Source organism: Muscardinus avellanarius, assembly GCF_963383645.1.
Source record: "Muscardinus avellanarius genome assembly, chromosome: 2".
NCBI classification, from domain to species: domain Eukaryota; kingdom Metazoa; phylum Chordata; class Mammalia; order Rodentia; family Gliridae; genus Muscardinus; species Muscardinus avellanarius.
Window position 1 is genome coordinate 33,256,124 of NC_137787.1, and position 14,209 is coordinate 33,270,332.

The 14,209-nt window shown below is 39.8% G+C and overlaps 1 protein-coding gene across 4 annotated transcripts in view; it reads right to left on the minus strand.

Annotated features, from left to right (window-relative positions):
- The window catches only part of PARD3B (par-3 family cell polarity regulator beta), a gene marked incomplete at both ends in the record, with an annotated part of 1,045,674 nt that overhangs the window by 421,485 nt on the left and 609,980 nt on the right, over window positions 1-14,209 (minus strand). For all 4 annotated transcript variants that reach the window (XM_080690300.1, XM_080690301.1, XM_080690302.1 and 1 more), the window contains one exon: window positions 181-351. In XM_080690300.1, coding sequence (XP_080546426.1) covers window positions 181-351 — 171 coding nt within the window. The remainder of the gene's footprint in view (window positions 1-180; window positions 352-14,209) is intronic.

The following is a 14,209-nucleotide window of genomic DNA, read 5'->3' on the forward strand; positions in this document are numbered from 1 at the left end:
TATTATACATATATTCATAAATAAAAATATATATTCATCAGAGTCCTTCTGGGCTGTATTTTTCCAGTTGCAGGATCATTATGGATTGAGCTACCACACTGAGCAAACCACACAATGGAAGTTTGCATGATCTGGTGACTATTTGGGTAATCTGCTGAGGAAAGTCAAGACTGGCATCACCTCCATGGGTCTCTCTGGCCTCCTCAGAATCACCAGCTGAATCATGCCGCGGATGTTTCCTTCCATGGACATGGATCGTCTAAGTGTTTCCATAGCATCGTGGTTGGACTTTCCCAGAAGAGATTCTCCATTAACTGCAATCAGCTGGTCATTAATTCGCAGACGACCATCCTAAAGTAGAGGAAGGAAAACAAAACCCCACAACAGTATTAAACAGAGAAAATCATGGTGGTGACATGTAGCTGTTTCAAGGAAAAGTTCAAGTATAAAAATGAGGGTGGAAAAAAACTCTCAACCATTAGGAATGATTTATTTTCCATGACAGAACAAGGTTCTGGAGCTTATCAAATAGTTGCAAATACTAACAATAATGAATTGTGTGAAAGAATGTTTTAGAAACCTTAGATTCCTGAGCTGTAATAATTTAGACATTAATCTAATGCCTCTTCTTAAGTCTTTGGCACGCAGGCTAATCTAGCCTGATTCTGCCATGTGCTCTGGCAGGGACCATGTTGCTGACTCAAGGGAAGTGGGTTTAGAAACAAAAGGAGGTAGTCAGATCTCTTGAGGGGAGGATCTGCATTTCCAGGCACAGAGAGCCGGTGCTTAAATGTTGCATGCTAGACACTAGCAGCTTGTTTCCTAGATAATGTTGCTAACTCTATTGAATGATACCAAAGGGGGGAAAAAGCCTTATGTAATTTTCTCTAACACCAACACAAAGTTGTTAGTCTGCTAGTCTGAAAAAGAATACAGTGGTGTGTAGTGAAGAACCAATTCGATATCTTCTTGCAAAAAAGAGTGACAAAGGGAATCCTCAGGTTTTCTCCAGGGACACTGGCTGATAAGTGCTTTCACCAACATGATCTGGAAGAAATATTGTTTACCACACAGCACAAAGAACCGAGACATGTGGCTAGGCAGCCGAGACTCTGGTCTCCATCACTTTGGTACTAAACGTCTTCAGCTAGAAGCCCCTTATAAGCTGGGAGGACAGCAGTAGTTAATAAACTGGAATGCCAGGTCTGCCTAGGAGAAAATGTTGGAGACCACAGTGCATTTCCACACTGAGCAGCCTGGGAGGAAAGATGTTTAAAATGTTGGCAGTCAGCTTGGACACATACTCTACCATTTTACACTCAGGTAGAAAGGTCTTCAAGAATGTTATCATGTCGGTGCTGTTGCTAATGAACTTAACAGAAATAATAGTAGGTGTGTACAGCAATTTACAGCTTCAGAGAATATTTTCATAAACTGAGTAATTCTCACAGAATTCACAACGTTAAGGAGATTTATGTTTTTGAAACATTTTCAGAAACTGAAACTGAAGCAGCGAAGTACTATGACTTGCCCCAGGTCACAAAAGCAAGTTAGACACAGTTGATTCATTTTAGGTTTCTTTTCTAGTTGTTGTTGTTGTTTTTGTTGTTGGTGATGGTGAGTTGATCCCAGGGGCATTCTATCTCCTCAGCCTCTTTAACACACACACACACACACACACACACACACACACACACACACACACACACACACAGAGTCTATATTTAAACACAGTCTTGTTATGTTGCCAAAGCTGGCCTCAAACCTGCAGTCCTCCTGTCTCAGCCTGACAAGGACTGAAATTCCAGGCCAGAACCATCACACCCCCCAGCTGTTTCTTTAGACTTTCTACTACAACTTCCTTTGTTACTTTCACTAGGCTATGGTTGTGTAACAGTAAACCAGAAAAGAAAAATACAAGGTTTTGTGGTTAGAATGAAATGCAAAAGAATAAAACTTCCCTGAGAAATGAAAAAATCAGACAAAGAGTAAACAATAGAAACCAACCATGCAGCCTTGGGAGAGCAATCCTGTGGACAGACTGATAAACTTGGACTAATGCAGTGGCAGATGGCCTGAGGAAGTCCCTCTGCTGACAGAGGGGGAAGGGAGAGAGGGCTGAGAGCCTCTGTTCCAGAGCTGAAGCCCTCATGGAGATGTGCCGCACATGCCACTGCTGGATGGGTGTCAGCTGCCTAGAATTGTGGGGGCTACTCGAGGACAAAACTGAAATGGCGAAGCAAGGAGGCCAGCAGCAAAAGGCGCAAAACAGAAGATGCAAGCAGTCTGCGGGACCGCCTGGACAGAATTGATGCCCCTCCCTCCCGCCCTCCATTGTTCCCACTTCACTTAACCTTTACCCTAACTTGGAGCAGGTCTAGAAATGAGATTTACAGGAAAGGCTAAACAAGAAGAAAATCTCTTTTCTGTTATCCAATTTTGAGGGAGGAATAAGATTTCAGCCCCATAAAATGGAGTAAAAAAAAAAAAAAAAACAATACTAATGGTTTAGTCAAGCAGAGTGAGGTATAACTAGAGTATTTAGTCTGTTCTATTTGTCACAGGATGGAAGGAGGATTACTGAGCTCAATCTAGTCTTTCAGGATGGCTGGAAGCCGATGTGTGGTTTGTCAAGAGGAGGAGAAGCAGAAGCGCTGGATCAAAATCCTATAGCTGTTAACAGGAAATGAGAGCATGTGGTCGGCTTTCTAGGGCTTAGTCTTTGCAGGACACCTCATCTGCTAGGACAAGAAGAAGAAAGATAAAGATTGAGAGGGATGTAGGGAATAAAATCTGAGTGAGATCCTACCTGGCAACCTCTTGTGAGCCTTCTCTCTAAAGGATGAGTCAAGGTCAGAGTGAAGCGGTAGGCAAGAGAGAAGATGTAACAACTTATTTTTTTGATAAAATTTCTTATCAGCTATTAAGCACAAACCATTATTTTCAGCTACATCCTACGTCTCAGGCATTCAGAACTACGTTCAAGTAGATGTTTAATGCAACCAAGCCCAAAATGAAAAGACAGCTCAGGTCACCCTAGGGCAGCTGGAAAGAATTTATTTTTTTTCCCCAAAGGCATTCACATTCATCACAAGTATCACTAGAGGGTTGTAGGCACAATAAAAATCCACACATTCTCATTTCCAGGCTTGGCTGTCCTGTTGCTATTGGTGTGTGCTTTTTCTTTATAAGATAAATGATGGGTAATTTCATTAATGGTGATGCCAGTAAGTACCATGTTGTTCTAACGTTTAGAATATAATCACAGACTTTAGAGCTGGAAGGGTCCTGAGAGGTCATCTTGTCTAACCTCTTCTGTTTACAGATGAATAATATAGCACCCAAAGAGGTGGAGAAACCATTTATCTTACACCTACTAGGAGAATGCACTTCCCTGTACAGTAGGACCTGCTCAGCTAGTTAAGGTCAGAGTTGGAACAAAACGGTTCCAGCCCTGAATTCTACAATGTCCTCTAGTCACCAAACCATTCCGTCTCCCATCGAGATGTCGATGACGAGGCCTTTGAGGGAGAAACGCTTCATGAGGACAAGACTTCCAAAACTAGAGAGGACAATGTGCTATGGAAGTCTCCAGGAAGAGAAGACTGCCTGAAATCCAGACACACACATAGAAGGCAGGGAGACAGAGAACTGCAGGAGATGGCAGAACAAGGACCGACATGAGCTGGAGGCAGAGGAGCCTCTCCTCCCAATGGCTGTGCACGCCTACATGTGTGTCGGGGTCTAGTCTGAATCTAAAATGAAGCTGATTCAATGAGCAGCTCATGACTCTAATCAAATATCCCTCAAAACTTTTGTTTTTTTTTTTGTTTTGTTTTGTTTTGGAGTAATTTTTCTCCCCAAAAGTTAGCTTTTAATTTTTTTCTGTTACTATTATATTCAAGTAAATATTTAGACATGTAAATATGAACTCATAATTGACTTTATATAAGTGAATTCAACTATTGAGTGATGTGACTTAGTACTTCTAGAACACTTATTTTATTGCAGACTGGGCCTTGCTTGCCCTCATTAAAGGGGGAAAACAAAACAAAACAAAAACAATTGCATTCTATTTTAAGGAAAAATACCAGAACTGTGCTCTTTACCTTTGGCACCCCTCATAACCAGATCTATCCAATCTCAATTTATAAAGCAGTAAAGAAAATTCCCAAAGAGAAAAAAAAATGTTGAAAAAGAAAAGAGTAAAGTGATATGTGCATGTGTGCCATTACCATCTTGTACTCCATTAAGATGGATAACTACAATACACCAATAAAAAAAAAAAAATAAGCTAGGCGTGGTGGTGCATGCTTGTAATTCCAGAATTTGGGATGCTGAGATAGGAGGATTGTTGTTTGAGGCCAGCCACAGCTACTTAGTGAGTCCTGTTGCAATTCAGTGAGACCCTGTTTCAAAATAAAGAATTAAAAAATAGGGCTGGGATGTCGCTCAGAGAAAGAATGCTCCTGGGTTCCATCCCTGGTACCGTAAAAAAAAATTAAAAATTAAAAAATAAAAATAAAACGTCACTTTCTCGGGACACAGTAGGAAAAACCAAAACTGGTGCAAATTTGAGGTCTTCTCCCTGTGCTGAGATGGCTTCAAATCTCATCATCCCTATCTGGATCTATCACAGTAAGAAGGAACAGGCACTTGGAGACCAATGTTTGAGTATTACATCTCCTTTTTCTGTAACACCTAATATAGGTCACTTCTTGTGCAAATATTATACATGCATTCTTCTATTCATTTCTTCTAACAATCATGTGATATAAATACCAGCCTCTGTTATTTAAGAGACATAAAAGTTGAGGCTAAATAAAGTTACTTGAGAAAGGGTCCTGTGGTCAACTCTTCTTGTCTCTAAAGACAAGAAGGTATGTACCTATTAATAGGTATGTAAATAATATGTACATATAAGGTATATGTACATAATAGGTATATTATGTATATATGTACATAATAGGTATATGTAATATGTAATAATATGTACATAATAGGTATGTACCTATTATGCTATGTTGCTTTCAAAGTCAGAGTTCTAGAAATGATGAAAGGCACTACAAATATTTATTATGAGATTCAATGAGGTTCTTTTGTGTAGTCATTGTGCTAAACACTTTAGATGCACAAGACAATTCAACCCTTACAACAGCCCTACACATTAGAGACTACTGCCCTCATTTCATAAAAGAAGAAACTGAGGCTTGGAGAGGCTGGGTGAATTTCTACCGGTCATATTTCTATGATGAGATATGAACAGAGTCTGGGTCTCTGAAGTTCACATTTTTTACCACTTTCTTAGTGATTCTTAACCTTCATAGGTTCTCAGACTCCTTTGAGAATCTAATAAAAGTTACAGATCCTCATCTCCTAAATGCAAATATTTTCACCAGGGTTTCCCCACATTTGACAAGTCGTTGTAATCAGGGTCTCTCACGTATGTTGGAGGACATTGTGCCTGCCCTCTGAAACATATCATCATCTTCCAGGGATCCTGGCCTATAGTTCAGCCCTTTGGTGTTCGGTCACACCTGATGACATTGCATAGTTTAATCCACCTCTTGGCCAATTTTTTGCAAGTCTCCTACCTCTAAAGTTCTAATGAATACATAGGGGAGAGTAAGAAGGCTAAAGACGAGAGCTGGCCTCACACACAAGGGAGTGGGCTAGCTTTCCCAGGGGGAGCTGACTGTGGCCCAAGGCCAGTGCACATTGGTCCAGAGTGTTGAGAGGATTAATCACAACCAGATGTCAGCTCCTGCCTCTGCATCTTTCTAATAAGGACCTTGGTAAGGTCTCCTGGGACGTTATCAACACCCAGAACCTAGTTCTCAAAGTCTGACTCCAGGCTGCAGAGTGCTGGTTCCCAGGAGTCCATGAGACTCCGAAGAAGATGGCCTCTGATTAAGAGAGAGAATTGTCTTGAACGAGTACTTCCCAAGGCACTAACATCACTCCATGACAAATCTGCCTACATTATTCTTGAAAAAAAAAATCAGACCAACCTAGCCAAAACCTTTGCATTTCAGATTAAAATGACTTAACTTCATTTTAAAACAACATCAATACAAGGACAAGAATGAATCGATGTATCAGGAATTTTTTTTTTTTTTGTGGTCCTAGAAATTGAACCCAAGGATACCTATTTCCAAGCTACATCCTGAGTCAACTTTTTTTCTTTTTAAAATAGTCTTGCTAAATTGCTAAGATTGCTGAGACTGGCCTTGAACCTGCAAATCCTCCTGTCTCGGGTTCCCAAATGCTATTATTACAGGCGTACGCCTCCAGGCCTAGCTTAAGTCTGGATTTTTTTTTTTAAGATTTAAAAAAGTTTATTAAAAGATAGAAATACAGAGAATAGGTACAGCTCCATACTAGACTGGCATGGAGGGATGACTCGAATGAGTACACCCTTAAGTCTGGATTTTTAAAGGTACAGTTTTTAGAACAAGGGGAAAAAAGAAACCTGTAGGCACTGGAAGTGTCTATGTGCTCATCTTCAAGTATCTACCTAACATGTTTTATATCATCTGCCATAACACAACTCCAGCTTATGAAGAGGGCCGTTCTTTCCAGATGGTAGCTTCTTTTCCAATAACAATGCTGCCGGTCATATTACACATACAACTGTTGTATGTGACTCTGCCTACATTCTTCCTTCTGTCTCAAATGTCCTCTGCATCCCTGCCCACCTTTGGACTAGACACTCACCCTTCACGCAAGCTCAGCATCAGGCTTGCCTTTCAATTTTTCTTTTCAGCAGAATTCACTGCCCCTTACCTCAACACCCATGACCCTGCTCACGTGTGCCTCTCACAGCCCTGTCTTATTAGAGTTGTTTATGTGTCTAGTTTGTTATCCTACTTGTTCCCTAGATTACTGCATGAGTAGTTTTATATTTTCTGTCTCCATATTATTAAACATTGCTCACTCGTTCTAGATTTTTAGGAAGTACTTGCTAAATTGAACCACTTGAAAAATCCTTCAGTCAGGTGCTTTGGACATTGTGTTAAGTTTCATCTATAATAAACAAATTATTTAATTTGCAAACTGTAACTTTGAAGGATTCATGAACCTAGCCTGGCTTGGATATGCCAGCAAATGTCCAGAGTAACTTTATAATTCCGTAAATGAAGTTTGATTACTTTCTGTGTATTGGCCCAATTTCCACTTCTTCAGTGATTGTGAAATTTTAAGTCTATGGATTTAATCCAGTTACCATCTTAAGAGCCTCACTCCACTGTTACATAGCAAACCAGTGATGTCCCAGCAGCAAATCATCTGCAGCACATGAAACTTTCTTTTAAAGGTAACCGAATGATTTTTTTTAGAGAATCAGAGTATACGTAATCAAAACCATTAGGATATAATGTCTATAACTTGTAGTCTAATCCTTTTCATTTACAATTCCTTTTGGAAACATATGGGGCAAAAATAAGCATATTCCAACTTACAGACTTTATCCTAACTATGCTGAATCTGGTCATTTTCTCAGCAAGAAAGTTTGAGAGGTCCTGACTTGGGATCATTGGGAATATTCACTGGCTTATGGTGTAATGATCATATTCTGTGTTTATTTTACATTTTTTTCTGTTTCCGTCATTTTAGTTTCCTCTTTATCCCTTCCTGTCTTCTTCCTGATTTTCTGCCCTTTGTTTACTTTGGCCTAGAAAGCTAGATAAAAAAATCCTTGTTAAAACATACGTGTTATATATAAATTAGTAATATTCTGCATTAATGCCTAACCAGATCAGAATTTCAGAGGCTTTTTCAACTTGTTAACATCATCTTATTTACTTACTTGTGAGGGATTTTTTAAAATATACTGTTCCTTACTTTTCTGAAAATGGCAAAACATCAGTCACACACAATAATAATAATAATAATAATAATAATAATAATAATAATAATAATTCCAAACCAGTGTCCCTAGAACCAAACTCTGATCACAGTCTTAACTCAGTCTGTAAAATATAAATACGCACAGTGAAAAACTCATAAACTCATATAGCTTTTCATGGGAAAGTGTGCTAGTTTTCCACCACTATAACACATACTTGAGATAATTACCTTAAATGGAGAAAAGATGTAATTTGGCTCACAGGTTTGAAGGTTTTAGTCCAAGGTCAGCTAATCTCGATGCTTTAGGCCTGTAGCTTTTAGGCAGGAGCATGTAGTGGGACAAAGCTGCTCATCGCATGGCCCAGAAGCAAAGGAGAGAAGGAGGAGGAGGCCAGGTCCCAGAGACCCCTCCAAGGAGCGACCTCCATCCCCTGAAGCCTTCATGAGTCCTCACCTCTTTGAGATTTTACTTCCTCCAATACATCATTGGGCCAAGTGACGATCTTCTGAGGGACATTTAGGATCTAACCTAGCCAGGGGTGATACACAGGACTGTAATCCCAGTGCATAGGAGGCTAAGACAGGAGGATCTCAAGTTTAAGGCTGGCCTCAGTAACTGAGCAAGACCTTCAGTAACTTAGTGAGACTCCATTTCAAAATAAAATAATAAAAAAGGCTGAGGGTGTTGCTCAGAGGTACAATGCCCTTGGGTTCAATACTAGTACAAAAAAAAAAAAAAAAAAAAAAAAAACTTTTTTTTAACCATGGCAGAAGGTGCTATCTTTAAGACTCAAAGTAGTATTATCATGGTATAACAATTTTATTTTTCATTAACACTATGAAGTCTTGTATTTTTTTCAAACCCAAAGAGATAATAGCAGAGTCCAAACTATACATAAAAATGAGGTAGAGTTTCCAAATTTTACTCAGCACAATGCAAATTTATTTCTCATTTGAATTTTGTATGAAATAAATTGGCTAAGATGTGTTTTTCTTATATTTAAGCTAATAATTTCCTTTTTTAAAGTGGAAAGTCTAATTGAGTATAAAGCGATTATGAATTTACTTTTCTTACAAAGTTCCTTCTTTTAGTTGTCCATAAAATATTTTTTTATGGCTAGGAACAAAATGTTAGTGTTTAGCTTCTTACAGATGAGAATTTGCAATGGAGCTATTTACACGCTATGATTTTTTTTTTTCATGGATAAAAAGCTTGAAAGACCAGCAATAAAGCTTGGAGTACCAGTAAGGACCCTCCAAGTTCTCCTACCATCAGAAAACATTATTAATTTTAAGAAAAATGGAGAGTTGAAGAAATCATTCAACATTAGTGTTCCTTAAAAAGCTGTCCCTTTTATCTTCCCCTGGATTCATTAATTATAGATACACCGCATGATTTATAGATACTGGCAGAGACGGAGGTGGAAATTACTCACACTGGGAACTCTGAGGGCTGGATGCTGCTAAGCGTCCCAGACTACAGAGACAGGAGGCTCAGGATCGGGTGCCGTGCTCCTGGATACTCGGGAGCTGTGCATGATCTCCCTTTAAATCCAGTTTGGTCACTTAACGTATTGGGATGATTTGTATTAGATAAAATTATTTTATCTATTACTAAGTAGTTATAATTTATGAAATTCTGCATCTCGCAGGAGGAGCATCCCAAATTTCCTAAGCACACAAGAATCAAATTACTTAGATTATGTCTATTTCCTATTCTGAGTGCATACATTTGCAATTAGCTATGTCAGGCATTTTTCTTTCATTCAATTTCATCATCATCAAGTAGTATTTATTAAGCACAAACCTACCTAATTAATTTTCTACAGAATAACAGATATTCTTAACTTCATTCTTTTTGAGATCCCTTAAACAGTCCATTTGCCAGATACATGACACTTTTTCTTTAGCAAAAACTGCCTTTAAATTTTAATTTTTAGCTTTATAATTCAAGATTTCAGTAGAACACATTTCAATCTTAAAGTCAGATATTCAAATAAAAAAGCCATTCAGAACTAGGATAATAGATGCCATGGGATTTCTTTTCTTATGACAGTGTACTAATATCTTACATACTTTTTCAAAATATTACCATTCTAGTTATATCTATCTTTTCTAAAAGTGTTTTAGATTGGAATATATGCAACTTAAGTGAGCATAGGCAATAGATTTTTTGCTGAATTAAAAAATTAATATAGTTCATCAAAAGCAAAATCAAAGAAAGCTGCTCATCATGGAATTAAAAATGTTCACCAATGCCGGGCATGGTGGCGCACACTTGTAATCCCCACACTTGGGAGGCTGAGACAGGAGGATCACACGGGTTCGAAGCCAGCCTCTGCTACTTAGTGAGGCTCTCAGCAACTCAGTGAGACCCTGTTTCCAAATAAAATATATATAAAAAAAGGTCTGGGAGTATAGCCCGGAGGTAGAAAGCCTCTGGGTTCCACCCCCAGTACCACTAAAAATGTTCACCGACTGAGGATGGAGCTATCTTAGATCTTTGAACTGACCACTGACACTTTATTTGTGCTACCCTGAAGAAAATAAAAAGGTTTTATGTGGATTTGGGAAAAGGGAATCTTTTTCTCAAGCTATTTACCTAACTGCAACGAAGACAATATTTCTTTTGATTTAACTGCAACAATACCACATTTCACTTGAGATCCCAACTACAAAAATGAAATTTTAGAAACTCATCCTCAAGGACATCATAATTTCATCCCCGTCATACTTCTCAGTTGTGGCGACATTAACACATACACTTATATCTAGTATACTCTGTCTCCTGAAGCAATTACACTGTGCTTCGGGGTAAACGCCCAGGAAGAATGACAGAAACTCAAATGAAAGGAGAAGCATGTAACAGGTGCCACTGCATAAGCACATTAGCATCCACACTCTAAGAAGTAGTATTCTGTTGTTATAGTCGGTGCTACCTTATACATGAAGAGCCATAGCTAACAGTAATGCCCCAGAGGTGTCTACAAGGTCTTCCAGGTGCCAAGTCAGCCTTTCATTGCCTGGCACAGGGCAGAGAGCAGTTTGGAGCTCTTTCTCTCTCTCTCTCTCTCTTTCTTTCTTTCTTTCTTTCTTTCTTTCTTTCTTTCTTTCTCTTTCTTTTTTCTTTTTTTCTTTATGTTGTATTTTCTCCCTCCATCCATCCTTCCCTCCCTCCCTCCTTCTCCTCTGCCCTTTCCTCCCATTCCCTCTTTCTTTTTGAGATAATGGGGATTAAATCCAGGTTTCAGTAGAACATAATCCAATCCCAGAGACATTCCACTCCAAGGGCATCTAAGCTATACACCAAGCTCTTTTTTATTTTTATATTTTACTTTGAAGCAAGTTCTTGCTAGATTGCTTAGAGTCTCACTAAGTGTCTGAGGTTGGTCTCAAACTAGCGATCCTTCTGTCTCAGCCTCTCAGGTGTTGAGAGTACAGCAAGTCCAACTGAAATTTAAAATTTTCCTTTTGCTCTTTTTTCCTTCCTTCCTTCCTTCCTTCCTTCCTTCCTTCCTTCCTACCTTCCTTCCTTCCTTCTTTCCTTTACTTCCTTCTCCTCTTTCCTCCTTCCCTCTCTCCCTCCTTTCCTTCCTGTGTGTGGTATTGGAAATCAAACCAAGGGGAACTCTACCACTGAACTACACCCCCATGCCCTCTTTATATTTTTATTTTGAGAAAAAGTCTCACTAAGTTGCCCAGGCTGGCCTTAAACTTGCACTCCTCCCATTTTAGCTTCCCAGATTCTGAGATTATAGGTGTGTACCACTGAGCCAGATTTTAAGGTTAGATATCAAGAGGAGAAGAAGCATTTGGATAATTGTGAATAGTGTAAAAATGTTCAGCTTGGCCTTCGAGTGGGTCAGGGTCTCACTTCCAAGAGAGCATGGTAGAGTAGCTGGACTCTCTTAATTGCTAATAGAGATTCATATCTCTATGATAAATAACTCAAACAAGAGACGCAAAGGTAGAAAGTAGGAGCCTGAGAGGTGGGGGTGGGGGTAAGGCCTCCAGTTGCAGCAGCGAGGATCATGCAGAGGTTTGATGTCTGGCAGGTAGCCTGCCTTTGTTTATAGCAGTGAAAGCCCCAGGAGAATCCAGCACACAGAATCCACAGGAAGAATTTGGCCATACTTTTCAAAGTAGTTTAGTTTTCAACAATCCACCTTCCCTTAAGGGAAAAACACCTTGAGAACCAATTAGTGGCATGAAGGGCCAGGAGAAAAAGACTGCCCTGTGGTAGAAAGATTATTCTGTTGATTTCAGGGTGAAAACCTAGGGCCAGATGCAAAGGTGGATGTTCCCCAAAGCTGAGCTCCTCTCTGCCCCAGGGAAGCTGCCGTCTGTTACATTTGTATCTCCTCAACAGGGACAGGAACAAAGTCTCAAAACAATTTTTGTAAGACATAATTCCAGAATCATAGAACAGGTGGCAATTTTCTAAGGAATAACAGTGGCTGTTGGAATGACAGAGAATAGGAGAACACATTTTTTAAAAAATCAGACTGGTGGAGACCAGAGCTCAGGCCTCTGTATCCTTTACACTGTAAAAGGTAAAGAAGACAAATGGATACTAAACAATCAAAGGAGGCTGGATTCCTGATTGATGCCTCTAGCTGTTCCAGATCAGCTGTAAATATGCTGTCCAGTAGTTTTTAATGGTGTGACTGTCTGACTCAGCAGACCAGTGTCAGGAAAGAAATTTACATAAATGGAAAGTGAATTCTTTCTGAAAGAAACCGGACTGTTAGAAATTGCTTAGGTAAGGCGACACTCAGTTACACAAACATGGATATACATATTAAAACACCCACCGATATCTGCTGGAGCTGAAGTTATTGCCTATAAAACAAAGCCAAGATGTTTGCTTTTAATTTCCAAAAAGTCATCTCGGTTTCAATTTTACTTGGAATAAATTCTGTAAATAGAGCTGTCATTAGGAATAAGAAGAGTAATAACAAGCGGGTTTCTACAGACATGGCCGAGGACGCATCCTTAAACACGTCACATGCTTAGAAGGCCTACTGAGGAGGACGGTCATGATACTTGACAACCCCAGGCTGATGACCCCTCCCTGCTCTGCTGTCTAGGGCATGATCAGGTGGTATGAGAGAAAGCCCTCACCGAGGCCGTGCAGCCCAGGCACTGGAGTCGAATGTTTTCATCTAAGCAATTCCTGGCTCTCTGACCACAGAAAAGTCAGTAACCACTATCATGTGCAATTTCCCTTTTGATAAAATAAGATGTAATAAAATGTGAATATGAAGAAAAAAAGTGAGAGACTCCATATAGAACACTTTTGTGGTGGCTGGCACATTTTAAGCACTAGGTAAAATAAACACTAATAGCTGTCGTCATGGTTGAGACTGTTTTATTTCCCTCTGTTCTTGGTTGTGCATTTATGAGCTGTGTTGGGGAGTTGTAAAGATTGATTGATGGCCCCCCATCTTTCACCCTTCTCTGCACCTACACCTCTGCCATAGCTTCATTGCTGTTTCTCGGCCAGAGGACCTGGGTTCTCCCTGGGACTTGCTGTGGCCAGTTGTCTATGTGTGGAGCGCCAGTCTGCCAGTTCTGAGACATCAGGAGGTGCCTCCCACTGTGGCTGGCCCCTGACACCTCAGCCAGCCCCCCATCCAATGAGTGGTGAAATCTGTGTGCACACTCAGACCTGGAACCTATGGTGTGAGAGGAGACGGACCAGAACCGCCAGCACCACCAGCTGCCCTGAGGGACGTGACAGGGATGAAAGATTGTTGATGTTGACTATGGAATTTTTTGATTATTTATTATGCGACAAAAGCTAACTGACCCAAGGAATGAATTAAAGAGTTGTCTATCCACAATACAATTCTTATTTCTCAAGAGAAAACAACAGTGTCTGGGTTGAAAGAAAATGAAAGGGTAAATATAAGAAGACAAATGCTTCAACAGAGCCAGCATTCTAAGACCAGAGTGTTCCTAGAACATTTATCTAGGCATTCTTGGCTTTGGAATGGAAAAGGGTTCATGCATTAAGATAATTGTTCAATGGCTAGCATTTATTGGGAGCTTCTCATAGGTCCTGTGCTAAACTCTTAAATGGACTGCCTCTTTTATCTTGACAAGCACACTAGCAGGTAGGAACTATGGATTTACTTACTTTACAAATGGGGAAACTGAGACCTATAGAGCAGGGATACTTTGCCTGTGTTCACAGAGGGAGAGAGAAATGAAGGCAGGAGTCAGTATCATGAGGTAGTGGTGACGGTCACGAAATTGTGTATTCCCTCTCTGAAATTACTTTATTGCTATTGTCCCATTGTGTGTATTAATTATTTAATCCATAGAACACTATGAAGTAGGTATTCTTTATTATCCC